The sequence below is a fragment of the Protomyctophum parallelum genome (genome assembly GCF_964188405.1).
Source record: "Protomyctophum parallelum genome assembly, chromosome: 16".
Lineage (NCBI taxonomy): Eukaryota > Metazoa > Chordata > Actinopteri > Myctophiformes > Myctophidae > Protomyctophum > Protomyctophum parallelum.
Window position 1 is genome coordinate 14,248,221 of NC_139711.1, and position 27,961 is coordinate 14,276,181.

The 27,961-nt window shown below is 42.9% G+C and overlaps 1 protein-coding gene across 2 annotated transcripts; it reads left to right on the forward strand.

The window, feature by feature from the left end:
• Positions 1-710: 710 nt before the first annotated feature.
• On the forward strand, positions 711-27,513 carry shtn3 (shootin 3). Of its 2 annotated transcripts, none has more exons than XM_083786596.1 (17): positions 711-817; positions 5,028-5,088; positions 12,412-12,506; positions 13,073-13,238; positions 14,233-14,330; positions 15,288-15,369; positions 16,289-16,383; positions 17,680-17,826; positions 19,169-19,322; positions 21,496-21,682; positions 21,959-22,029; positions 22,399-22,502; positions 22,785-22,799; positions 22,971-23,033; positions 23,145-23,274; positions 24,369-24,699; positions 25,221-27,513. In XM_083786596.1, exons 1-17 carry the CDS (start codon positions 743-745, stop codon positions 25,372-25,374), a joined length of 2,028 nt encoding a protein of 675 aa, XP_083642722.1. In that variant the 5' UTR covers positions 711-742; the 3' UTR covers positions 25,375-27,513. The 2 variants fall into 2 exon arrangements, with proteins under 2 accessions (XP_083642722.1, XP_083642723.1); XM_083786597.1 differs by having other exon boundaries at positions 25,224-27,513.
• The last annotated feature ends 448 nt before the right edge of the window (positions 27,514-27,961 follow it).

Consider the following 27,961-nt stretch of genomic DNA (forward strand, 5'->3'; position numbering starts at 1 on the left):
TTTTGTTCCATTTGTACATTCTCAGAGTTACAGACGCGTAAGGGTCCATTTGGTTCCAAACTATCATTTAGCTGAGGACCCCACTTTGGGAACCACTGGTCTATGGTGCTGTCCAGCCTGGGACCAGCTCAGGTAGGTGTGTCTCTTCACCAGCCTCCTCCTGTGATAGTAGGGAAACAACTGGTTCTGTGTAAATTAACGTAGAATTCCCTGATTCTATTCTAGTTATTACAGTAATTTACAGGCTCAGTCAGTGACATGTTAATCATGAGACTATGCTGCGTAGTGCGTAGCACTATCTTAAGTATCAGTTCATTTGGCACCGTTGTATCACGAAGTAGGCCTATACCGGTATTTAAGCCAGGGCAAGCAGACCTCGCCTCCGCGCAGCCTCAGCTGCTAGCTTTAGGCGAAAGATGCATGCGCAATAAAATGTAGAATCGGGGCAAGGAGGAGGAGGGCTACAGGGGGCTGGTACGGGGGGGCAGATGATGCTGTTAGCGAAAGCGAAGGAGGATCCTCCTCTTCGCCGGGTCCCAGCAGCGGTGCTAGCAGCGGTCTCCATCCAAACCATCCAAAAATGAAATCGCATTTAAACATGTGCTGAGTATACCATGCAGGATCATCGGTAAACTTGCTGCTCTGTAAATATATGTTATTGTTTTTTAGCACGTTGGGCCTACCAAGAACGGACATTTTACTTTTTTTTTTTTTGCTCAACTGTAGTCCGCGGGGGGTTGAAATGCTACCCTGTTCATCAGCGCAGATGGAAGGCTGCGGAGATGAGAGAGACCCACCACCAAAGATCCACATAGAGGTAAAGAAATGATATCTTTAAAATTGTGCTCACTGATATTGTATAGTAGCCTGCTGTAGATAGAAATGTGAAGTTTATTTTTACTTATTTCTTTTTATTTCTTTCCAATGCCAGTCGGCTTTGCTCTTATTATAGTCGCTAATGGAAGAGAGCTGACTGACCCCTCCCTAAAATTGTCGCTCCATAGTCTCTCGCCATTTACACAGGCATATAATCCTGCCTGAGAAATAGTAGCCCGAGACTATGGTTCCCTTTTCAGATGTATTTAATTATAGTGCACCGAATGCTGGCCTGTGCGCCTTTGGTGCTCTGAAGTGGGGTGTATCTGTCTTCTTATCCAGCGGTCCTAAAGATATGCAGCGTGGACTGAATTGGACCTATTGATGCACTGACTAGCCTAATTTGCCTCTACAAAGCTCGGCTCACAGTCACTCAGACACTCACATCACACCTTTGATAGGCTACTGAGCTGCCTGCATGGGTCTTTACTTGTAAACTCACTAACCTCAAATGTTGCACGCTCCCCTCCCTCCACCCTTCAGGGATTTATCAGAGTTGACAGTGTGTTAGGTGGATGAAAGTGGGCCATGTGCTTTCTCCCAGGCCATGTCTGTGTTCTGCTCTTGGGCAGGAAGGACAGATAATGAAGAGGACAGAGGAGGAAACATTTTCTAGCCAATTATTGCTGTAGAATAATTGGAATGTATAATGATAACTGTGTAGCTACTACTTCTTCCCTAGCTCTGGTCCATAGCCCTAATGCTTGGGCTATGGACCAGAGCTACTACTTCCCCATCTTTATATATCCTGTTATTATCTGATGTAGGCTAAGGGGTCACTCTACAACTTCACATTACCTCGAATGTTTTTGAACGCGTTGCAAATGCCCACTTAGAATTGGGACAAAAAAGTGGGTCACAACATTAGGTTGCAGACAAGAGCATGTGTTATTTAAGGTCAATCTCCACTGTATCAGTCACTGATACTGGCCTACACCAGTGGTTCTCAACCTGTGGGTCGCGAACCCCAGGGGGGTCCCCACATGATCAAACGTAACCAACAAACGATACTATAACTAGAAAAAGTGCCCTTCTGGACACAGGTCTCCACCAGGATAGGAATGTAGGACATTGCAGCTTGCCTTCATCTGGTGGTTGGATAAAAGGCCAACAAAAGTAAATTAGAGGTAAAAACACTTTTCGGCCAGTTATAGCGCCACCTTGAGGCTGAGTTGAAATTGTTCATGTGGCATTTCTTCCTCGGCCTAGTGGGAATGTGCGTGCACAATTTCAGGGAAATCACGCGATGTGTTCATGATTTGCAGCATTTTGTTTGAAACTGAGCACTCCTGTGAACTTTGGAAGCCAATCTTAACCAATCAGGATGGAGTCTGAGAAATCTGAAAGACCCGTTTCGTTGAATGGCTCTAGAGAGACTAGCTGTGTACCAATTTGCGCGATGTTTGGACAAAATCTGTAGGTGTACTGTGCAAAAACTTGTTTTGCACAAAGCGGCCTCCTGGTGGCGCTATAACAGGCCGTTCTGGAAAGTTTGGGGCAGAGGTTCATCGTTGGCATCCAGGGAGTGTGTGTGCAAAATTTGGCATCGACCGGGTTAACGGTGGCCGAGATTAGCTGCTCACGGACACACGGACGGACGGACACACACACACACACGGACGGACGGACGGAGTGCAAAACATACTCTCCCCCCATGCCTTCGGCCTGGTGGAGACAAAAACTGATCAAACTCTTGTAGATTGTAGATCTGCTATTTTCACAATATGTTTCTGTGGAATCGAGTCACACAAAATGTACAAGGTTCAACTCCTTCAATTCCAAGTGCTTGACAGGGTAGGGGGTCCCCAGTGGTTTGATTGATTGATAGATTGATTGATTGATTGATTGATTGATTGATTGATTGATTGATTGAACATTTTATTCACACTATGAAGAATGGGTACATTTCAACAAAAGTACAGGTCAATACAACAACTGCTACGAGGATAAAACCAGAAAAAGCATTAAGACTTGAATATATCAAATATATATCAAATATGATTATTTTGGGGGGTCGCGGCCTTAAAAGGTTGAGCACCACTGGTCTACACAACACTTGGGTCCTAGTGAGAACCTGCCCACATGTATGCCTGTATGTCCACTTAGGACCACTGATCACATTGTACTAGTAGAAAGCCCCTATAGGCCTACAGCAGAATCAGATGAAGATGATATGTTATCAGTCAGAGCTAATAGGATTTCTGTGTTCTCAAAAAGGTCATCATGCAACATTTGCAGCCCTTGGAGATGGTCAGTACTACACTCATTAGTGAGCCAGATAGGCAAATGATGAGGTTATAATAATGTATTGAACCTCATGAACTCCAGAGTCCATATTCCGAGCCTGACATACGTTAATTGGAGAACATTGAAAAGAGGCAAATATTCAGCAGATACAGTATACAAGTTCACATGAACTTCACATGCAAAAGTTGTGAGCTTGTAGATCTGCAATTTGTACTATTTAATGTGCAACAAAGTATAGTGTTTAAGTGGTTCTAAATCTATCTATAAATGCACAGAAACTGTGTGTGTGACTGTGTGTGTCTGTGTCTCTGTCTGTCTCGCGTATGACAATGGGTATAACAGTTACAACAACAGGTATTGGCATTGCATACCTCGAGGGACATGTGTAACTGCTGGGAATTGTTCCCAACGGGCATTGTACCCCATAGGCATTGTTCCCAACGGGCATTGTATCCCATAGGCATCATTCCTAACGGGCATCTCAACTGTATTTGAACAGTAATTTTATCTAGACTAGGAATTAGAAATAATCACATAGTTTGGTGTGACTGTGAACTGTAGATGTGAGGGTCGCATAGCGCCCTGAACCTCTAGTATTTTAAAACATATCAATGATGAGATCATATCTAATAAAAATATGAAATATGTGTTGAGGTCACAAAATGATCCGCTGTTATCTGTGTAGTTAAGTGGGTACTGACAGCACTGAATTTATTAACCACTTAATTACATTTATTAACCACTTAATTAAAGCCAGTATGTAGTGAAAACAGCCAGTACAAGCTCACAACGCATCCCAACACGATGCCTTTTGAGTTTATAAATTTTTGCAGAATGTTTGCTTATCTTTTTCGAAATGTTGCATATCATGGCGTGCCCCGAATAGGGATTCCAGGGGTTGACAGAACTTGACACTAATGGTTGTCTGACTTCGCGTGGCAATTTACAAGTGAATAAAACATTCGGGCAAGGAAGAGTTTGCTTTCAGGTTGCCCGACGGGAAGTGCGTTTGAATGGGGAAGCAACTGACTTCATTAAATATTATTGGTTATTCGTGAAGAACAAATTATGCTAACCTTTTACAAGTAACTCATTCAGATTTTCAAAGTGACTGTCGTCACTCGACTGGGCGTTCACAGGCAAAGACTTGTAATGCTGTGCTCCTTATAAATCACTAGAGTCCCTAAATTGCGCCTGCATATTATGTCTGTGTAGATCAGGGGGGCAGTCAGACAGATATTTTGTGAAGCCTGAAACTCCTGAAAGTTCATATAATGGCCTGTTGTGGCGCTGTCACTGGACCCAAAAAAACCCATAGCCCCATAGAAGTCCATGTATTTGGGCCCAACTTCACCTAGACTGTATTACCTTAATAAACATGGTCATGAATACTTTCTGCTTCCAGTCACTAGTTTAAAGTCTCATTTCTAATGTCATAATATTCTTTTTGGAAAATTATGGTCCCATTTATAAAATAAATGACCGTAAAGTCGCGTATGTTCTGAGGGGCGTGGCTACCGTTACAGTCTATGATCGGGAGTCCCCACCCACTCGAGTCAAAATAAAAACCAACGGAGAAGAAGGGGGGAAGTCCCGCCTCGTTGTCTGGGCAGCCAATGGCCAGCTGGGCCCAAACAGAGCCAGCCAATGGCCAGCTGGGCCCAAACGGATCTAGAAAGATGGCGACTTACAGTGCAGGAATAACAGGCTTAATTTTACATCCATGTTAGACCCGGGGGACGCTTTGTCCATATTTTTTACAGTCTATGGTGTAGATGCACCTTTCTGTACTCAGTCACAGCGTGGCTATGTAATTGCATTCTGATGGTCTCAGTAGCCTGCCTACAGTCTGTTGTGGAATACAAGCCATTGTTGACCCTATTCTCTGTTCTCTCCCCTTGTAGTGTAACAGACTGACAGAAGAGAGGGATGAGGCTGAAAGACAGCTCAAACACATCAAGAGAGGTGAGTTCCTCTACAATGCACACACGTATCAGCATTGCAGGGGGGAAGACTGTACACATAATAGTTTAACCTGAACGTATGGTTTACATTACATGACCATTGACCGGATAATACAGTGGTTCTCTACCTTTATTGGATCGGGGCCCACTTGAAAATCTCAAAAGCGTTCAGTGTGGCTATTTTGTCTACGTTGTCTTTTTTTCATCTGTCAAGGTACAATGCCATTAAGTTACTTAAAGTGTGCCGCCACGTCAGATTTCAGTTTTGGTGTAGGGCTTATAGAGGGTATGCGCGTGATATCATCATCATACCCAGAAGTTATGCGGGAATGTCTACTGAGTGGCAAAAAACTATACTTTCTGGCCTTGACAGCCCACATCCAAACAGCATTTAATGACTTTAAACAACATAAAATTCACTTTGTCACTCACTTTGCCACTCGATCTGCCATTCACTGCCATGCATGCGCAAATTGCGCACACTCTCTAGTCTATACTGTACCATTATACAGGGCTCTTGGGTTCATCTGTCCCCAGTGACACACTGACACCTTGACTTCCTATATCGTTGTCTCACTCCTCCCCTTTGCACCTCATTCCACACCTCTCTCCTGGTGACACCGCCAACACCTCACCCTCTGAATGGATGGGTTAGGGGACTTTTGGGTGGGGGCTTCAGTTTCCGTGACTACTCCCAAGTCAGACAGCCAACCAAAGACTTGACTTTGTGTTTTGGTCACCTTATAACCCTTCTTGCCAGCCAACAGCAGGTGATGTAATACTAGTCTTCTTAACCTTCAGTATTAACAATTGATCTGGGTTAGAAGGAAGGCAGTATCACTGGAGCTGCTGATCTTTCTGATGACCATTCTCAGAGGTGAGACAAATATATTTGCAGAATATTTAACATACAGATACCTTTCTTGGCCATTTTAATCAAAACATTTAAAATGTTGAGTTGTCTGAAAGCGCATTTGGTAGAGAAGGTCGTCAAAGCAGAGGTCTTGGGTTCAGGAAACACAAGAGCGCGACAGTTTTGTGTCGATCTACAGTTGGCAAGGCAGCGTTCTCTGCTTTCAGTGGCATGTCTGTGTGCAATTGATTGAAGCATCATGATGGTTATTGTTCAGCTGGTAACTGTAGAACCAGGCAAACTCCACTTGAACATCTCTCTTCATATGTACTTTACATATTATATTTAGGCACTTTTAGCTGTATGAAATCCATAATGAAAATGTATAGTTAACAAATCCTTAATAATAATTTGCACTAGCCAGCTGTATGACATTGGCTTTTATTTCCACGTTCCATCATTTAGTAATTTGGATTTCGAGTTGTTGATGATTCCTCTTCTTAGTGGCTATGATAATTTAAAACGTCATGGACTGAATTCTTTCATTCATGCTTTTATCCAGTCATTACCTCACCCCAGAGGCCTGCGGTCGCCGATGAAGACAGCAGTCGCTCTCATCATGTTATTTCACTGAATTATTAAAATCTTCTCCCATGAATTATTCAGTGTCAGAAAATGAGGGGGGCCGCCTCGCTGCCTTCCGCTGTGTCTATTGTCGCGTCTTTCAAAAGGCCTTTCTACCTGCTATTCCATATTTGATGGCCACTTTTTACTCTGCTCAATGAGGGTAGAATTAACTTTGCGAAAAGGACACTTGATTTCAAGCTCATTTTAATTTCAAACTCTGAAGCAGGGGTGTCAAACTACTGGCCAGCGAGCCTAGACTAGAGAATGGAGATTTCTGAATAGTGGCACAGGAGCACTGATTAATATTCTGTGTGCACTGAAAACATCTCCTTAACTATGATTTGTTATGAACTGTCTTGTTGACAGACTGCGCCTTGATACAGCATAGCAGCAGTAACAGGGAGTGTGACACTGCAAATGTCAAGGAAGATTGGCCTACTTACCTCCTCACAGTAGTGGCTTTACAGTACATGCTCTGCTCTATGGAAGCAGTCTTAGCTTATCTCTGCAGCTTATAGTCTGTAATTTATGCCACCTCTGAAGCCTACTGCAACTACAATGCGAATCATTTTCAAAAGAGATGCCTGCACATATTTATAGCAACCACATGTCTAGGAGGTGTATTGATGAAGTCAAAGAACAACTAACACAACAAACACAAAATGAATTGAATTGAATATTACACCTATACAGACCTCGATATTGCAAAAAAATATCTAAACCTTTTGTAACTATTGCGACTTAATTATGTGTTTCTAACTTTCTGCACTTTACAAAAAAACAGCCTGAAGCACAATGTACTCATGAGACATACTTATTTGCACTGAAAGCTGAAAGCCTGTGGCAGCACTTAGGCTACCTACAGTATTGTTCACGGTAGTTCTGGGTCAGTGTTTTGCGACTAATGCATCACTGTCTGGTCTTACTACCCATGGCTGTTGCTTTCAGTTTTTACTAAAGTCCTTTGTTGGTAGAGAGGGAAGCTAACGTTCCATTACTGGTGACTGCTGTTACTGACTTATCCCAAAATACACTCGCCAATTTTGTCTGATACAGTATAATACCTCAAGCCAAACAAGGTTATTTTGGTAGAACAGGACCACCAAGTAATGCGTTGGCTACCTTCCAGGCTGCCAAAGTGGCTATTAATAAAGTACACCAGACCCATTGAAAGAGCACAGTATTACAAGACTTTTATCTTGCCGCAACACACAAACACACACATAATACATCTATTAAGAACATTAAACACTGGAATTACTCGGTAGCAGTGATGGAAGAAGTACTCACATGTTTTACTTGTAAAAGTATCAATATTGCAATGTAGACAAACTCTGTTACAAGTAGAAGTCCCGTATTCAAAATGCACTTGAGTAAAAAGTTTTCAAAATGTATAACATCTTTTGAATTTAGCAGATCTACAAGCTCACAATGCGTCACATCATCAGTTCAGGACACATTGTGACATTGTAAATACTCAAGTAAAGTCAAAATACCTCACCATTTGACAGTACCTGAGTAAATGGAAACTATGGTCGCCCCATGGCAAGGGTTTCTTCTACATTCTTCTTGTTATTGTTATTATCTCTGAGCACACTGAACCATAATGAATGAAAGATACATCCTAAGATGCACTGGGACTGGGACACATCTTCAGTGATGTTCCTGAGATCATCAGGCGTTTCAGGTCTTTCAACAATCATACAATCAGGGATGATCAGACCCTGGCTTGTGCCCCAGTATAGCATTGGCCCACAGATCGCTCCTCCTGATCCAAAGCCATCTAGAGGCTCTCTCTGCTGCCTCCATGGTGGACTTGATGGCTTTCCTTTTTGCAGCCCCCGTGATGCCAAGTAGCGTTAATTCCTTGCACAGTGAGCAGCAAAGCCTCTACACTACACCCCACTTCAATGGGCTCGCCTGCTCTATGCGATCCTCCCAGGGAACTGTACGTTCTATCAGTAGCACCTGCCTTAAAGATACTGATGAAAATCCATAAATTGCTGAATATTGTGACTATTCTTAGTTTACGATGGAAGTCTGTGTGGAATGTCTTAACTCTCTCTCTCAATGGCTCTGGAGTAAACTAAATCACCAGTGTGACCAGCCAATTAGAGTTTTAGACTAGAATTGCCCTAAAACTCCTGAATGATAAAAAATAAATGTGTGTGTGTGTGTGTGTGTGTGTGTGTGTGTGTGTGTGTGTGTGTGTGTGTGTGTGTGTGTGTGTGTGTGTGTGCGTGTGTGGGGATCAGAATGCAGTCAATGCACATCCTCAAAAAGATGTAGTGATATAGTTATTGTTATAGTTATATTATTGTTATAGTGCTCGGTGTGAGTGGCCTCCCTTCAAAGAAGAAATAATTAATTGAAGATATACTGTAGTAACACGTGAAAATCATGGCTTCTTGTCTGCCAAAAGGAGACTGGCAGAGAACGTCAAATGTATTCTCAATTCAGTTGGAGGCTGTTGATAATCTCCTAATCTGTTTTTGTCATGTATTTTTTATAACAGGGTTATTATTATTTGGGCATAACAAAAGGGTGAATATGACTAACAGTTTGCTAATCCCCTAATCATCTGTTTATGACATGCAACACCACCAAAGAGGCTTATAAGCTCTGGTGTTCTATACTATAGATGGCTGCATGTGGCCCCCACCTCTGCTATAGAATCTATAGCAGGCCACATGCAGCCCCCACCTTCACTTAATGTGGCCCTCAGGTTAATATCAGAATACTGATTGATTTGCAAACATGACCCGCTTTAATTCTTCAGTCTAAATTAGTACCTTAATGAGTAGTATTAAAATGTTATTGTCTTTTTTATGTCCAATGTATTTGTATTTTAAAGGCGAAAGCTTATCTACAAGCTCAAAACGCGTCGCACTGCGCCACTCTTTGAGCTTGCACATCAGCCACTTGCCCTCTGGAGTGAGTGTGGAAATATAGTTGCCCTCGCCATCGTCAAAGTTGCCCTCCCGTGTTCTATAGCATTAAGCAATGACGCTGTGCCAATAGAATAGAATAGAAAAGCAGTGTATGTCTATACGATGTCTGCACCTTTTCCCCTGACCTGTGACCGTCCTTTAGCCAGACAGTGACCGGTCATGACATGTGGGTTGAAACAGCAGTTGGAGCCCTTAGAGCAGGGGTGCATGTCAAACTCATTTTAGGCCAGGGGCCAGATTGGTCAAAATGTGTTACTTTTTGTCAGTGCGTGTGTTTGTGCATGAATAGAATAGAATATCACAGTACAGTACAGTACAGTATTTGCAAGTTACTGTAAGAACAGAAACATGCCATTTTAGAAGAAGTTATGAGCTTTTTGGAAAACAACTTAAACAAGATGTACTGCATCTGTCACATTTCTTTAGGGAGCTATTTGTTGTGTCCCCTCGACTACCTACGTAGGTCTACTTACTCATGTCTGTGTCTATATTGGCACAAATGTCAATGCCATAATTGTGTTTCCAAATGCCATATGATGTCACACTTTTAGGGAGGGGGAAAAACCCCTCCCTAAAAATGTTTTCCCTCCTTAAAATCTGCTATTCAAATGTGTTCTGAAATGTATGTACAGTATATCCATTGTTAATCTGGCTGTCCTCTCATAGATGATTAAACTGTTTGTTTGGATTGGAATTAGTCGAGGACAGCCCTAAATGTTGGATACTCATGATGTAGTACTGCTCAGTTTGGTGTCTTTGCCAAAAGCACCTACTCCAAAGGGAAGTGTATTCATGCATAATACATCAATGGCTTTGTAGAAATTGCTGGTCTAGCTTATTGGCATTGGTGGGAGAGTATTTATAGGCGCGTGTGTGCGCGTGTGCTCAGGCGATACAGCTAGACAAAGAAACATTAGTCATTTAGCCCACAAGCACATCAGCCGTTACCTGAAATGAAGAGTGCAATATTGGAATTGGGTCAGCAGGCCCGCAAGCTTGCTCGACACAAATGAAGACTCTTTGTCATGATGCTGTTCTTGCAATGTCTTTTTTTTTCAGTCAGACTTTCAAATCTTACTGCTATTTAATCTCTATCTAGTTCTGTCTGTCTGTCTGTCTGTCTGTCTGTCTGTCTGTCTGTCTGTCTGTCTGTCTGTCTGTCTGTCTGTCTGTCTGTCTGTCTGTCTGTCTGTCTGTCTGTCTGTCTGTCTGTCTGTCTGTCTGTCTGTCTGTCTGTCTGTCTGTCTGTCTGTCTGTCTGTCTGTCTGTCTGTCTGTCTGTCTGTCTGTCTGTCTGTCTGTCTGTCTGTATCTTAAAAAATACAGTTATAGGACATACAGTACGGCCACACGTCATTGGCCACTCCAGATTGAACCTGTGACCGTCCGCTAACAGGACTGTCTCTGGCTAAGCTATAGGCTACTATTCTGTTCCATTGCAACCCCCTTGACCATCACCCTCCTATGAAAACCTATCCTCTGCTGAGAGGGCAGTCAGTCGGTTAGTCACAACGGCTCCAGTTACAGGCAGGGCTCGACCACACGGCAGGTTAACAACCAATCTTCTCCACACCAAAAGTGCCGGGTATGCGGTGTGTAATTAGGGGTTAAATTGGTGTTTTCTATGTGATGCATAGCAATAAAAAGGTGGTAGTGAAATTGTTCATTGTTACATACTTACTAGGCTTGTTATTGTTTGTTAACGTCATCAGCAAATTGTGTATTCATATTATTTAGTTTTTTGAGTTATTGTTGAAAAAAACGAAAAGGGGGGAAAAAAGCCTTACCACAAAACACTATCAGTGGCTCAGGGTTCCCAGCAGGGCAGGCCATGGCGGAAGACTGGATTTAATCCATTTTGGAAGCGTGTGTTCCTAGCCAGAGGAAGCTCTGTTAATGGATCAGGGAGGTTAACAGAAGCTTCCTGCTCACTGAAATATGAACTCGTCTCCTCAGCCACATGGCCGTGATATACCCCTGGTAGCGTCCTGCAGGTTGCCACGCTGAAAACTGAAACTCTCATTGGGGATATGGAAAGAGGAGGGGAAAACGGAGTGATGGATGGAGTGAGGAAGCGAGTGAAAGAGAGGTGGACAGGAACCCGCAGAGACAATGAAGGAGAGGACATGCGAGACGGAGGTAGAGAAATGAAGGGAGAGCCAAGGAGTTGGTTGTACATTGGAGAGAGTGAGGAGGAGAGAGAAACAAGAATGACTCAGTCATAACTACCAGGTGCTTAAAGCTCTCGTTTTTGAACATCCACGGTATAATCAGTGTGTGTGCCGCAGCCTCTGCCTCAGCTCACAGCGTTCAGAGTATGGGTTTTATGCCGTTCAGACTATGGGTTTTATGGGTACGTTTCCCATTGGCTTAGAGGCAGCCAATCATGAAAAAGTGTCCGCTACGGTCGCTTCTAGAGGTAGTAGTAGATGTAGTCCAGGTGCTTTTCAAGCACCTCCTATAGCAAAAATAAGAAAGGGAAGGAGAGAGGGAGGGAAGGAGAGGGGGGGAGAAAAGCGTGAAGAGAACATTCGCAAATGGAACAATGACTCAGAGGTCATTTGGTAAGATTCTGTTTTCCATGGGTGATAATTGTAGAGAGGTCATGGATTCAATTGTTCAAAACACTGTAATCTACCTTGCTCTGTCATTGGAATCATGTACAATCGAAAAAGAGCATCAACTTTGTGAAGTAAATACAAGTGTACCCCCCTAATACACCAACGTACAAAAGGATCAGACATTACAGACAAGTGTGGAGTGGACATGCCGTTTATTGCCTTGTTTGTCTCTGCCCTGTGTGTGTGTGTGTGTGTGTGTGTGTGTGTGTGTGTGTGTGTGTGTGTGTGTGTGTGTGTGTGTGTGTGTGTGTGTGTGTGTGTGTGTGTGTCCAGTGTCCCAGATGGTGATTGAGGAGGTGAGCGTTCTGCAGACTCAGCTGGAGATTGAGAAGTCATGCCGTGAGAATGCAGAAGCCCTGGCAACAAAGGTGACACACTGCTGACGCACGCACACACACACACACACACACACACACACACACACACACACACACACACACACACACACACACACACACACACACACACACACACACACACGCACATGCTAATCAATAATATTAGATTAGCCCAGGGTCCTGCTGTCTGAATAGAATTAGGAAGAAAATGATTGACTGAATGACTCTGCAGACCTGTTCCAACACATATTATATATTTATATATTATTTATATTATTATATTTATTGGAAACATTATAATCCGGAAAATTACATCCTGTAGTTATAATCTTTGTTCATGTTATGTCTAGTGTAAAAATATGTAATGTCATGTGGTGAAATTATTTAGAGGATACTTATTTACACGCACCTCGACAGTGAACGTAATCCTTTACCAAAAGAATGGTGTGCGGGCTCTACCTCCTTCCATGACATTATTTAGAGGCCACAAATTCAGGTCAGGGTTTTGACATTGACGGAGCATATTCAGATATATTGTACGATCGTAACATTTTGCTTTTCAATACTTTTCATTCACGACGACTGTTGCACTCCAGCTCAACTGTGAAAACAGGAAGTTAAAGTACCTGAGCCTGTCGTCTGGGCCATGTCTGGACGAACTGCTGCCGAGCATCTCCGACTGCATCTCCCAGGAAGAGGACAGAGAGGCACAGGACAACCACAGTCCTGACACGTTCACACAGTACCAGCAGCAGGTTAAAGGTATAGGACAGTATTCACCCTAACAGGTTAAAGGTATAGGACAGTATTCACCCTAACAGGTTAAAGGTATAGGACAGTATTCACCCTAACAGGTTAAAGTTTGGACATAGTATACACATACGTAACACAGTGGTTTTCAACCCTTTTCATATTAACACGTTACCTCCCGTTACACTAGGCGGGATCGTGAGGCCAGTGCCAGTCAAATGCGCATTTCACGCCACAGTAGAAAACTAGGCAACTAGGAAGTACAGCTCGGTGCCGTGCGACGAGCTCGTAGATCTGCTATTTTTGAAAAATCTTGAAAATGTGGCACAAATCTTTGAATATCTAGTCTTTCACAGTGAACGTTTTTAACTCATATCTTTGCTTCTAGGGGTGTCCCTGGAACAACATATTTTCCAATGGGGGTCGGCGGCCAATTACATATCATTTTTGGGGTCCTTGACATGAAATAGTTTCAGAACCACTGACATAGAAACATAGGTTTTTCAGCAAAACTGTCAGGATTTAGAAGACATTTTGTAGAATTGGCCTCAGGTCTAAATGGGTTAAGGTCCATTATTTATTTGGCGTTAGAGCCACAGACAGACCACCATTTGATGAGATTTGCCTCTCAGACCCAAAACGAATTTAGGGACATTTTGTTATCGCTGGATAAGGTTTTTCCACAATTCCATACTGTATTGATGTCCACTCTGTTTTGGTTCAGATAAACTCCAGTGACTACTCAACCATGAGGTCGCTGTGAGAGTTCAGTAGCCTACATGGTGGCACAGCCCAGAGGCTGATACTGCCCCATAATCACCCACTCTGAACGTGTATTACTCCCCTCACCTAGGGAATATACATGATGGGTATGTGATCAATACAAAATATGAAAATATATCCAAAACAGTTAGCTACAGGTATCAGTATAGTGATTTCGAATTGAACCTACTCTGTCGGTAGGATTTCCAAAGACTTACCAACATCTTTTCTGTGCTTTGTTCAGAGCTATGTGAGACTGTCAGCAACTTGTTGGAGGAGAAGAAACAATATGTCTGCCAGATACATAACCAGCAGAGACAGATAGAGGAGCTCACGTCACAGGTGAGGATTTTGAAAAATAAAATAGAATAGAAGGTGGTAATGATATGATGATGTATGGCATTGATGGCAAGAGACAAAATGTATGTAATGGAAATAATTGAATGTGTGTGTCAGGAAAGATGTTTATACTTAGATTTTATTAGGTAGCAGAACTACAATAGAAAAATGACAGTCAGAGCAGTTTACTGCACAGAATTCTGTAAATGTAACATTAATAATTTTATGCAAGCAATACTAATTTGAGGGTAAAAAACATTTAATGTTGATCAATTGGCTGCGGAATATTGCTGAAACCCAAGTTACCCAACCATTTCAATGTACCCAATCTTGGGGTCGTAGTACTTACAAAAAGAAACAAAGACATCTGTCTTATGAAATGCTATTTTTAACAAGGACATGCACAACACACAGACGAACAGTCTGGTGAGGACAATAGGCAGGAGGCAAACCATATTCCTAGATACCTCTCAGTGAACGCACAAGGCAGAGGGCTTCCTGTTGGTTCTGGCAGGAGAGAAAGGACAGTGGGCCACTGGGGTGTGGTCAGCACTGGTTTGCTGCACCTGGCCGGCAGGTTTCTCACTTCCCTGTTGGCCAGGTGTGGCCCTCTCTCCCGGTGCTGGTTGTGCCTCGGTGGTGGCTGCGCCCCGGGATGGCCCTCCGTGGACTTGTCTATAGCTGGAAGCCTGGAGAAGAGGGGCAGTGACTTGGCCAATCACTGCTGACCCGCCAACTGGAGAGTGTAGTGGTTGAGGGTTAAAACACTCTAAGAAGGTTGGAGACCACCTGATGACCTCTCTTCCAGGCCAAGGCTTCATCCATTAGAAATGGATTACATTCGCATCTTCGATGTATTTACAAACAAAGCGTGGCTCTGAAGGTGTCTGGCTGTCTATAACAGGGCCTGTCTGTGTCTGCAGCTAATCTCTTGTCGTCTTTCTTTCTCTGCATTCACAGTCGGAGAAGGAGCAAGCAGAAATGAAGGAACTTCACCGAACCATCGAAGAGCAGAACAAGACCATCAAGAGATTCAACAGAGGTGAGTCTCATGCAGGAGAACACACGGCAGAGGTTTCTTGAGACCCGGAGATGAATCATAGCTGAACAACTGAACATAAGCCCATATTATAAAAAACAGGACAGACATACAATGCTCATAAATACAGTACCCACTACCGAAGAAGCTCAAAGGGAGAACAGGAACGTTTAATAATGCAACAAATAAAGACTAATAAATAAAAACTAAGCAACGGAATTTGCTAGTAAACTAAAAAGCAAGCGAACATTTGCTATACGTCAAAGCAGGAGCAGTGTATGGGAAGTGTTGCCCATGGCAATCCTTTAAAAGCTCACTAGGGGAATCACAGCAGCCAGTTTGAGTCTGGTCTGTAGGTCATTCCAAGACCAGGGTCCGAAGTGAGCAAGGCTTTTTTTCCAGACAGATTTTGTTGGGGTCACGACACGCCAAGCATTTGATCTGAGGTTGAGAGTTTTGGACAAGTTCGAATTTAGAACCAATAATGTAACGTGGGAGATTACCAAGAATAGCTTTATAAGTGAGAATATACCAATGTAGTAACCTGCGACATTAACAACCTATAAGGAAAATAAATCTTGTCATCATGCTTTAAGTAGCATGTGACGTGTCAAACTAGGGGGTTTTCATGATGCTGTATCCATTCCAATCATTAGTTTTGCACAAAAAACACTCCTTGGGCTAAAATGGCCATAGCTGTCATCACAAATGTGATGATGTCAGCACATTTGTCAGCACAAATGTCAAATGTGACATTTCTTCTGCGTTTTACCCTGTGCTCCACTAAAGTGGCTTAAAATTGCGATAAAGTTTCAAGAGACAAGGCGTTATGTTTGTCTTTATTTGTCAAATAATGTATTCATATTTAATATTTCTCTCGCTCTCTCTCTCTCTCTCTCTCTCTCTCTTTCTCTCTCTCTAGTGTCTATGTTGGCCGCCCATGAATATGACGGGATGAAGGACCTGCTGGACTTAGAGCAGAGCCTGAGAGTGAAGGCTGAGACCTATGCACATGAGGTAGGAACATCCTAGCCTGGTTAATAAACCAGACTAATATCGCACGGATCGTGGGATATTAGTCTGGGGAGGCTCAGTTGGATTTCATTTCCAGGGGGGCGGGTTCAAACATTTTCTCTTTGAAGCAATTGGTCAGAGCTACTGTCAGTCAAAGGTCTCAAGCGTTGAAAGTCACTGTACCAAAGCCCGCCCATATTGCATACCGTGTCCCTATTGGGCGCCCCATTTCTCTGGTGTAGGAAATGGGCGTACAATTGAGCCACTCCAGACCGTAATCCGCCGGCAGGCAATTTTTTCGGCTGATTCGGTCTGGTTTATTAACTAGGCTAGGAACATCCCACTATCAGCCCTATGCACATGAGGTAGGAACATCAAGTATACTCTGAGGACACCTAGTAGGCCTCTATGTATATTACGTGGTGAAAATGGACCACAATCCTATCTCCCAACAATACACTGTTCATTTTATTCAGATAGGAAGCAGAGCTGTAGACATGAGACTTTTAAACTCAAAGAACATTGTTATTTTATCACTATGACAGGCCCACTAGCCTCTTGTTTGTTGTTTCGCTGCTGTTTGTTTGGAATAATCTTGAATCTCGAATGACTTGCACTAAAAGACAGCTCTGATAGGAAGAAAGAAATCTGACAGGATCACAGGGGAGGCCCCCGGGGGGGAGTTTGTGTCAGGATCTGACACCAGAACAGCAGGGATACGTGTGGCTCTGCAGGGGAGCATATTAATATCACACCACTGATGGGCCAAAACACACTGATCTCAGTGTGTTTATGAAGCATACATGCAGACAAAACAGGGGAGAGCCCTGAGTGCAGAAACGGCTTACCTGATTTTACAATACGTTGATTGTACTTCCATGCAGCAGACTGCCAAGTGAATGCTGCAATCTTTAAAGCCCAAGTTTTACAGTTTAATGAGTGTGGGATGTTGCAATTAGTCTATACTGTGCACAGACAGTGACCCACATTCTGCGGCTGGTAATTAATGTGTGCATGAATAACGTTGTGCCTGATTATCGATTGTCTTGAATTCAAACCGGGTGCAATATATTGACCTCAAAAGCAAACAGACCTCAAAGATGAAGATAAACCCTAGTGACGCACACACGCATTGATGGGTACATTTCTGTGGAGGATGCGAGCTAGCCGCTTCTCTCTTCTTAACACATCTCCTTAACACTTCCTCCACCCGTTACATTTCTCCTTCACACATCATTCTCTCCCTCCCTCCCTCTCTCCCTCCCTCCCTCCCTCCCTCCCTCCCTCCCTCCCCTGCAGATGCTGGTAAAACAGAAAGGGGCCAACAGGCAGAGTATGATCCTGATGCAGAACTCTGAACCCAGCATGCAGCTTCTCAAAGCCCTGGAGGATGTGGCCGACATTACCAAAACCCTGGAGGTGGAGAGGCTGCAGCATCAGCAAAAGGTGCGGCGTGCAGGAGACACATGAGTCAGTCCTCACTGTGTGCAGACATACAGTTATATACAAGACACACAGAGAGAGAGAGAGAGAGAGAGGGTGCCATGTTGCTCTTGTGTGATATGGTGACTTGACTCCTCTTTGGGGAGCAAAGAGCACTAGTGAAGTGAACTGCTCTGTGACTACTATATTTTTGGTCAATTGAGACAGTTATACAACAAAGGGCCAGAACATGGCCTTGAGTTTATATTGATTCATAAAGGAGAAGAGGCAGTCCAATATCACCACAGTCTCCTGTGCTACAAAGCGTGTTTGACTTGAAGTACTTACACCCTAATACATATATTGACATGTGTCAGCTCTGTATGGTCCGCTCTCTTTTCCCCTCCACACCAAATATCTTTTCTACCGAAAATAGCTGATCTGCTATTTTCCGGGGAATGTCCCCCGGCGAGAATAGGGATGGTAGGGTTCAAGTGGTTAATCTGGAACTTGATCTTGAGAAGTTAGCAGACAAGGGCTTCTGTAGAGCCACTGTAATCTGATGAAATGCACAGGAGACACAACTGACATCATCAAGACTTGTGAGCATGACAGACTGCACCATTAACAGAATTTAGAGGGCAGGACTGTATTACTGTACTGGCTCATCTTGTGTGTGCGTGCGTGCGTGCGTGCGTGCGTGCGTGCGTGCATGCGTGCGTGCATCTGCTGTATGTGTTGTATGCTGTATGTGTGTGTGACTGTGTGTGTGTGTGTGCATTTCATGTATGTTTTTAAACATATGCAGATGCATCACAAACTGTCATGTCAGGTCTTATAATGCCATTGGATCAAGAGAGATAATTTGGCTTGCGATTGACGTCTTCGATGACTGATCTCTTTTCATTACATGTTCACATGATGTACTTTGTTTGGTGCAGCTTGGTTGCAAAAATGCAATCCCTCATCGAGAGAATTATCAGAACCCTGTCTTCCTTGATAAGACAAAAACACATTCTGTATAAATTCATGTATTCTGACAGACTGCCTAGGTCTAGCTAAATCTTAATCGCATCTCTATCTTCTGTGCCTGTGTGTTTAAAAATGTATGCCCCTCTAAGAATTATTCCCTTGTGTGAATGTGTGAGTTATTGTGTGTTTACTATTCATGGTGTGTTGTGGTTAACTGGACAACATGAAGGATCGAGTAATATGCTGTATTATAGTGTCCATTATTATGCACAGGACTGAAACCGTAACGTACAATTACACTGTTTCACCGGCTTGTGCGAAATAGATCTGTGCAGTGGTTTCTTCATCCGAACGTGCACGGGATTTTAGTCTTTCTATGGAATGTGCATTTCAGGTGCAGAGTCTGGAGAGGGAGTTGGAGCAGAGCTCGGTGAGGGTGGAGCTGGACGCTCTGCAGAGACAACTGGACCTCCTGGAGGTGGAGAAGAAGGAGTGTGAGGGACGTCTGGAGCAGGCCGAGAGGAGGAACACAGAGCTGGAGAACAAAGGTTGGGAGCGGTGTTGCCATGTCAGCTTATTATAAGCGATTTTGGGCTTGTTTTTTCTGTAAAGTAGCTTGTAAATATTTGTAGTTGCGGCTTGCGGTTTTTTTGGGGCTTGTTTCTAAAGTGTAGTCGCTTATTTGGGCTTGTTTCCTAATGCTGTTTGAACCAGTGATTCTCACACATTTCCATGTCAAGGAGCCCCAGATTAATGTATTTGTCCAAGATCTAAACATATTTTGTGCCAGGGACCCCCATACCAGATTAAAAAATATTCCACATTTGTCACTTTTTGTGAAAATACACAAATACTGATTTACAAGCTCACGTGTTGAATCACAATGCGTAGTGAGCTTCTAGATTGGTGTTTTTGCTATTTACCCGCTTTTTAAAAACTAAGCCTTTTCACAACATAAAAAACTAAACTACACTAGAAAACCTGCTTTAAAACGAATTAAAACAAACAGAATTAGAAAACATGAAGTCAAATTGAAATAAAAATGAAAACAAATAACAAATGTACAACTATAATATAGTTGTACATTTGTTATTTGTTTTCATTTTTATTTCATGCTGTGTGCATATTAGGCTCAGGAGGTAGAGCGACCACATTGGAATCGGATGGTTCCTGGTTTGATCCCCCAGCTCCAGCTTGCTTGCTCAGTGTCCCTGAGCAAGAGGCGGAGCCCATAACTGCTCTCGATGAGCAGGGTGGTGCTTGACTGGTTACCTCCGCTGTCGCTGTGTGGAAGGATGGATGTAATCACATTGAAAAGCACTTTGGAGAAACGTGTTTTATAAATGCACCATTCTAAAACATGCACACACGCACGCACGCACGCACACACGCACGCACGAACGCACACACACACACACACACACACACACACACACACTAGAGGTGCAGAAATTAGAAGACGGACACCACACAAACACGCACGCAGGGAGGCACGAACGCAAGCACGCACGCACATACACACACACACACACACACACACACACACACACACACACACACACACACACACACGCACACACACACACACACACACACACACACACACACACTCACTCACAGGGGCACACATGGATTTAACCACTACATTATCTCTCCGGGTTTAATTAGCTACTTTATTAACATATTTATTAACAGTACAAGGTGCACACCAGATCAGGCTTTTAACTGTTTCTCCAGTGACCTAAATGGCTTGTACCATTCACAGTTATTATTCCATTGCTCCTTCATAGCCAGTGTAGACGGTTGGAGCAGCTGGCACTATCAATCTGGCAAACAGGCAGATCTTTCCCCTGTGTGCTGTATAACAGCTGTCTGTTGCTTTCAAATGGGTCATTCCCCTTGTGTCTTGGGTTTAGCTACTTATTGACAACGGTTAATTCCACAAGAAGAAAATGCAGCAATGTGGAAGGGTGATGTCATGGTTCAGAAGAAATACGAGTTGCATTTTACAACCATGTTTGACTACAATAATTGACACATCCTAATGCATTAAGTAAATAGATACATAAATAGACGTTACCTGGTGAGAACAAAACACAATTACGATATGCATGAATTCATGGTGGCTCAATCGTTTGTTTTTGTATGTGTGTATCACATCACAGAACAGGTCCAGATCTAATTGCTTCTACCTGGGTATGAATTACCCTCTAATGTTGCTGTACCACTTCCTCTTTCAATCTAACAAAGAAACCTTGTTTTAAATGGGAGGCAGCTGCCCTATCATGACCCCCCCAGGGGTTGGTTTTCTGGGGACCCCCAGGGGTTCCAGGGAGTCCCCAGCTAAATCAATCAATTTGGTTTCAAAATCAAATATTTTCTACTTCGGCTATTCATCTACTTCGGCTATTTATCAAATAGCCGAGGATAGAGATCTACAATCTAACATTTGGAAAGATCTTGAAAGGTTTTATCGACACAAAGCTAAAGGGGGACCCTGACACAAATTCTTGTCAAATGGGGGGGTCCATGGCTAACACAAATACCTTAGTGCTTGTTTTATTTTATTTTATCCTCTTAGCACTTAGCAGACCTTGTATGTATTGAACTTCCCTCAGCTTATTCTACAAACTGTTAATAAAGTTTTCCATCAATTGTTCCATCAGTGTTAAAGTGTAACCCTGTCCCTTGTCCATTCTCTCTTCCTCTTACCATATGCAGTCCGAGACCTGGAGGAGGCCCAGAGCAGCTGCAGCGCCATGGCGACAGAGGCCTGCGTCCCGCCCCCTCCAGCTGGAGCCACCGCCGCCGCCCCTCCCCCGGCCCCCCTTCCCCAGCCGCCTCCACCCCCTCCTCCTCCGCCTCCCCCTCCGCCACCCCCTCCCCCATCACGCTGCAACCCCCTCAGGTAAGGGAGCCCGAGGATGCATGATGCACGACTCAATTTGTTTTTATGTGAATGAGTGTAGTGCGTTTGGTTTAATCCGTAATACCTCTCTCTCTCTCTCTCTCTGTATCTCTCTCTCTGTCCATAATTATCTTGTTTTAATTACATTTTACCTTTAACTGATACTGAACAGAAACAATATAATAATTGCTGTAATAACATATTTTCGTGGTATCAATATTTGAATGAGAAAAATGCAATATAAACTTATTTTCTCTCTACCCTTCCATTGAACAGCTCACTGATTGCCATCATGCGGAAGTCTTCTAAGGGTTCAAAGGGTTCTCCGAAGTCAGAGCAGTCTCCTGGTGCGTTTCACGTTGGTATTCTGTATAATTATTTTGTTATGAGAATCAAAATGTGACCTTATGTTTACAGAACACTCTAACCACAATAGGCCACCGTGGGTAGTAGAGTAGATCTCCGCTCTGGTCTGGACACAACAGGTGAATGTAGAGGAACTACCAGAACCAGAATAGAGAACTAGCAGTAGTCTGGGAGAAAAACATTGCTGTAATTGAAGCCATGTTCTGAAAATGCATTTCCACTTTACTTTGCCCTACTTCCTGTTTATCACTTATTATACTTATATCCTCACATGTCTTTCTTCCTTTTCTCCTTTTTTTCTTTCCATTTTTTCTTTCTCTTGCCCCACCTTTTTCTCTTGCGCATTCCAGATGGTGAGGGTGGAGCCGATGTGAAGTCGAAGGCAGTGAATGAGATGATGGAGAGGATCAAACTCGGTGTGGTCCTCAGGCCTGTCAAGGGTCAGGACAAGAAGGTGAGTTCTCCTCACAGAGCTTGAGAGGAGTGATTGGGTCGGATGAGACTGACAATTATGTCTCAGTGTCTCAATGAGCATTTTGCTGCTTGGTCTTTTTTATTTTATTGTATTTACCTATGCTTTATTATTCAGTACTCGTCCACCTCGCTCCAATGTCAAGAAAATGCACACACATTGAAGGGACCAAGATTTATTAAAGGTTTAGTGCACTCACACTGATTACTCTCCTCTATTCCCTTCCCGTGATTGTCCTGTGGCATCAATCGACCGCATTGCCAGAGGATCCCCGTAAAAGTGAGTATATTGACACCTACGTCTATCTTGTGATGGTGAGGTCATCTGAGAAATAAGACATCCCTATCCAATCATGGCAATATAGATCTGGCGGTCATGGTCACATGTTAAAAATATGCAATTTGCTGCGCTTATTCAAATATAATAAAAAGTCTTGTAAACTAATTCCAGGTACCTCCAGTGTCTGAGGAGAAACCACAGGAAAGTGCCATGGAGGAACTGAAAGGAATTCTGGTGAGAAAATTAACTGACACGAGGGCAGGGGCAAGAAATAAAAGCGACAACATAGTATTATAGTCTCTGTGCATAGCATGTACATATCGTACAATCTATTCCACGCTATAGGAAACAGTGAAGAGGAGCCCCAGTCGTGGGTCTCAGGAGCCGGCTCCCTCCCCTCCAGGGAAGAAGGACAGTGAGCTGGAGGTGATCCTCCGACGCAGGCGCAACAAGGCAGGAGAGCCCGGCTCTGGAGGTACACCCATTTTACAGTACTTAGTAAAACATAGTTAATGATAGTATAGTACTGTAAGTGAAGAAGGGACGGGGAGGGGAAAACAGAGAGGATGTACATAGGTAAGACCAATTCACAATCCGGGTTTGAACTCATGAACATGATTTTTTTGTTCTTGCTTACTGTACTGTAAATCGCTCTGGATTAAGAGTGACTGCTAAATGCCAAAATTGTAATGAATTAATTACTAGCTCATGCCAATTAAGTCTTCTTAGCACGAGACGAATAAATAAAATGTCTTGTTGTGTGAATTACATGATTTACCACATTTTGTGCTCTCTAAGTGGAGAGTTCTATGCACATCGACAAAGTTTGATTGATTGAATACTTTAACATGATTGTTAGTAGGCCTACATTTGGTGCTGGGTTAAGTTCAAAACAAAAACAAAATGTTTTGATCCATTGCAGTTATCATCATCAAGGTTTTGTCTTCCCTTGATTTTGCTCCTGCTGCTATCTTGCAAATGAAAGGATGAGTTAGAATGGCATTTTGAATTGCCAGTGCCTACTTACTTACTAACACTCTGTTTTGATCAATACTGAAAGTATTGTGTTTGTCATAAGCTGACGTCTGTGCCATATATGCAGCATAATTATGCAATTCTGAGCCAACCTAGACAACCTTATGTGTTGCTTCTTTGATACATTATTCATAACACCAATGTTATGCCTGTAGGTGTGTGCGTGCTTGTGCAACTGTGCATGCACGATTGTGCGTTTGTGTTTGCATGTGCGTATGCATGTGCACCTAGTACACTCGTTGCGTTGCGACACATGAGCTTGTAGATCTGCTATATTCAAAAGATCGTTATTTTGAAAACGTGTGAAATGGGACATTCTGCATAATGAGTACTTTAGGTACTTTTAAGTATATGTTGATGCTTGAATACTTTTGTACTTTTAGCGGAATATTTCTGCATTGTGGTATTATTGATACTTTTACATACAGTAAGTAAAACATTTGAATGCTTCTTCAATCACCGAATTGTAATAACAATAAACCATTCATTTATTTAAAAAAATAAAAATTACGCTCCTTCTCCGCCTTTTCTCAGATTTGCGGGAAGCCCAGATGAGTCACATGGCCTCCTCCTCTGACAGCCTGAATGGCAGGCGCACCAGCACAGACTCCGGCAAGGAGCCAGAGGGGCCTGTAGGTCTGACCCCTCCCTCTTCCGACCCCGTGGGGCCCAGTACTGTCAGCCCCTCGCAGAAACGGAGGTCAGGGCCAGGCCCGGTGGTTGCCAGGCGGAGGAGTGCAGACACGGGCAAAGAATCCAGAGTGGCCTCTTGCGAGCAGAGAAGATCTGCTGGATCTTCTCAGAGGAGCTCTCTGTGTGAGAAAGGAGCCCCCGGATCTCCGGTCCCCAATGGCTGTGTTGTCAGGTATGCTGTCACGCTCACTCGCACACAGACACGGCCCATTCTAAACCTGTGTTTGGAACATACAGTGTATCTTTGAACTAATTAAGCAACATATTACATAGTAATATTACTGCCATGAGTAACAAAGTAATGCAGCACTTTACTTTTAATATTAATATTGTATTTTTGTATATATATATTTTTTTAACAATTGCTCAATGTGGAGTCTGAGGAAGAGCATTGCGCTCGAAACGTCACAGTCAACTTTTTTGTGCAAATAAAGGCACTTCACGAGCATCAGAGCCCACAGTGTGCAAGTACCTTCTTTTCATTATCTGTGCATACTACCTGCCCAAGTGTGGGTTGGATGTGCATGACTTTTCTCGTCAATGTGGAGTAACACATTACTTTCAGAAACAGTTTTTATGCATTTGAAGCTTTTTTTTGCGGAAGCTAAAGTTGCGGAAAATAATCAAACACTGGGTTCAAGTGGTCCCTAACCTTCAAACTGGTCTTGTTTTTTCTTTATTTACCCTCCACAGCAGTGGTGAAAGCAACCTGAAGGCCCCTGAGAATTCTGCTCAGTCCAATGGAGTCAATCACACAGATCCAAGTGAAGACACACACACCACTCTGTCTCCCAGCTTTCCTGCTGATACCACCCCAGTCAATGGAAACACAGATGCTGAATGCTAAAATGGGCTCCTTGGCTCCTGGGCTTGTCTCCATAATCTCTCTCGGTTTGAATCCAGTTTGACTCAGGTTTATGGGACTAGCCATTATTGAAGTCCACCCGCCCCTGAATATACTGTTGACTATAATGCCTCTTCCAAACTATTTGCAGCGATGCAAAGATAAGTCAAGAGACCTGAGCAGAGCCGTTGAGATGAAGAACCATCTAAGTCTAATCAATTGTTTTCTGACCCCTCTCTGAAATGGTCTATTTGTCCCGACCTCTTATCCATAATTTATACATTTTATGGTTAACTATTATGGACTTAGATGGTTCTTCGTCTCAACTGCAGCAAAATATGAAGTGTTGATTTAACTACACTTAAATTAACACTTTTCGATTTTCTTGTAGAGCTCTAGAGATTTCTTTGTAGAGCTATCTTCAGAGAGATTTGTGAATGCAAGTCCTGGATTCTGGAAGACAACGTGAAAGATTGAACTGTACAAGGAAAGCTGCACCATTTGCACAGAATCTCGGTTTTCTTCAGTTACTGTATAAGCACGTAACAATATGTACAGCTCTACAAGACTTTGGGTTGTTCTATTTGAAACACAAATGATGTTAAAAGTGTGTCTTCAGGGGGGTTTAATTTCTTACTCTGCCTTCTCCCCTTATCCTTCTACTTCCTCTTGCTCTAATTTCTTCTTTCCACACGCACACCCGGTTGTAGTAGACAGGTTTAGAATATTTTCAGTAACTTGCCCTCTAATACTATTCTGTCCTGAATCTGAAAGGAGGGAGATTCCTGCTTACTTATGTATCTGGGAAATGCTCAAACAGTAAGGAACAATGTTTACAACCAGGGTTATCGTGAAGCAAATGCAGCACAGCACTGCACATGTAAAAGGCACTTTTTATTGCTTTTTAAGCTGAAGCTGTCATACGAGCTTCAGCTGACTATCAATGTGTGATAATGCAACAGCAGCATATAAAATCAAATCAAAAGCCATGCACGTGTTAAAGAACGGGGAAAGCCAGGAACACCTTTTTGAGGAATGAGGTGCTTGTGTATTTTGTCTACCTCTTCACAGACACCTGCCTCTTAGCCTAAAGCCTGAATTACTTACTGTAGTTGTGCGCTGGTGTTTCACACCGAAAATAGCTCATCTATCGGGGAGCTGATAGATGAGCTATTTTCGGTGTGAAACACGTGTCACAGTGCGGCTAGTGGGCTTGTAGATCAGCATTTTTGTTTTTGTGCGACGCGATGCACAACAAAGTATTAATCAGGAATAACTATATCCTAAATTGTATTTCCTCACTGTAAGGTAACACACAATGTTGTCATTGGTCCTTCCATCGCAGAATGGTACATGTGTGTCTTCCACTCTCCTCAAGCTGGCTCACAAGCACGGGAAGCAAGAGCCTTATGCACGTTTGCTAAGATACCCTCATTGTTTCTTTATTCCATCCACCCATTCTTATTTCAACATGTATTCTTTTAACCACTTGAACCCTATAGCATCACTATTCTGGGATAATATAGCAGATCTACAAGCTCACAACATGTCACAACGCAATACTTTCTAAGCTTGTAGATCGGCTATTTTTGGCGTATAGGGGAAACAAGTAAAGAGCCAACCGCAACTAAGGATTTGTTTACTGTATAGAGGGTTTAAGTGGTTAATTTTGTTTGTAGAGCCTGCTGTTTATATCGCTTTCCATAATCGACGTGCAACATTAAATAACTGAATTGTGAACATTTTTATGCAAATACATGATGCACATTTACTATGATGAAAGTATGCCTTCACCACTTGAGTCTTTCTTGAAACATATAAATCACATTAGAACAGTAGTTCATTTTCTCCATGAAGCATATTCCATTTTGAGACAAAGGAGCTACTGAACAAATATAAAACCCCCAAACCTCTGCTTTCTTTTCTAGATCTGAGTGAGTTCACTGCAATCTGGCAAATGTGGCCTATTTATATAGCCTACCACAGCAAGAGCATATTGGTGAGGCCTACAGCATACACATTTGTATTGTTGGGCTGTGCTTGGGATGTGTGTGTCTGTTTCAATATTTGTGAAAGTGACTCAACAAAAAGGGAATTATTTGACAGTTGGTGTGATCATTGATATTGTGTGTTTGGGACAAAACTGGGTGTTGAGTTTCTTTTTTTCTAAATATGGATATTCATCTTCCATCACATGGATTAAATAAAATTGCAAATCAAACTGCAAGTTTGTCTTCATGTTTTGGAGAAAAGCTCACATGAGTGTCCTGCATTTTAGCAGCCATAGGTCTGCCCAATACAAATTAATATTTATATTAAAAATATTAAATAAGTATCATCACAATCATGTAGTTGCCAGGTTATTTTAAAGGGTAACAGGAAGGGTGGACACAAACATTCTGGGGATCGGTACTAGGGAAAACTGGGCACCATGGAAGAGTTAGCACTATAGGGAAAAGTGGGCACCTGGAAGAGTCACACACATGAGAGCTGCTCAAATTGCCCCCAACCCAGGTTTGTGCACCTTTTGTGCACCTAGTGTCCACTCTTCCGGGTTCCCACATTTGCCTAGTGCTCACTCTTCGCCACA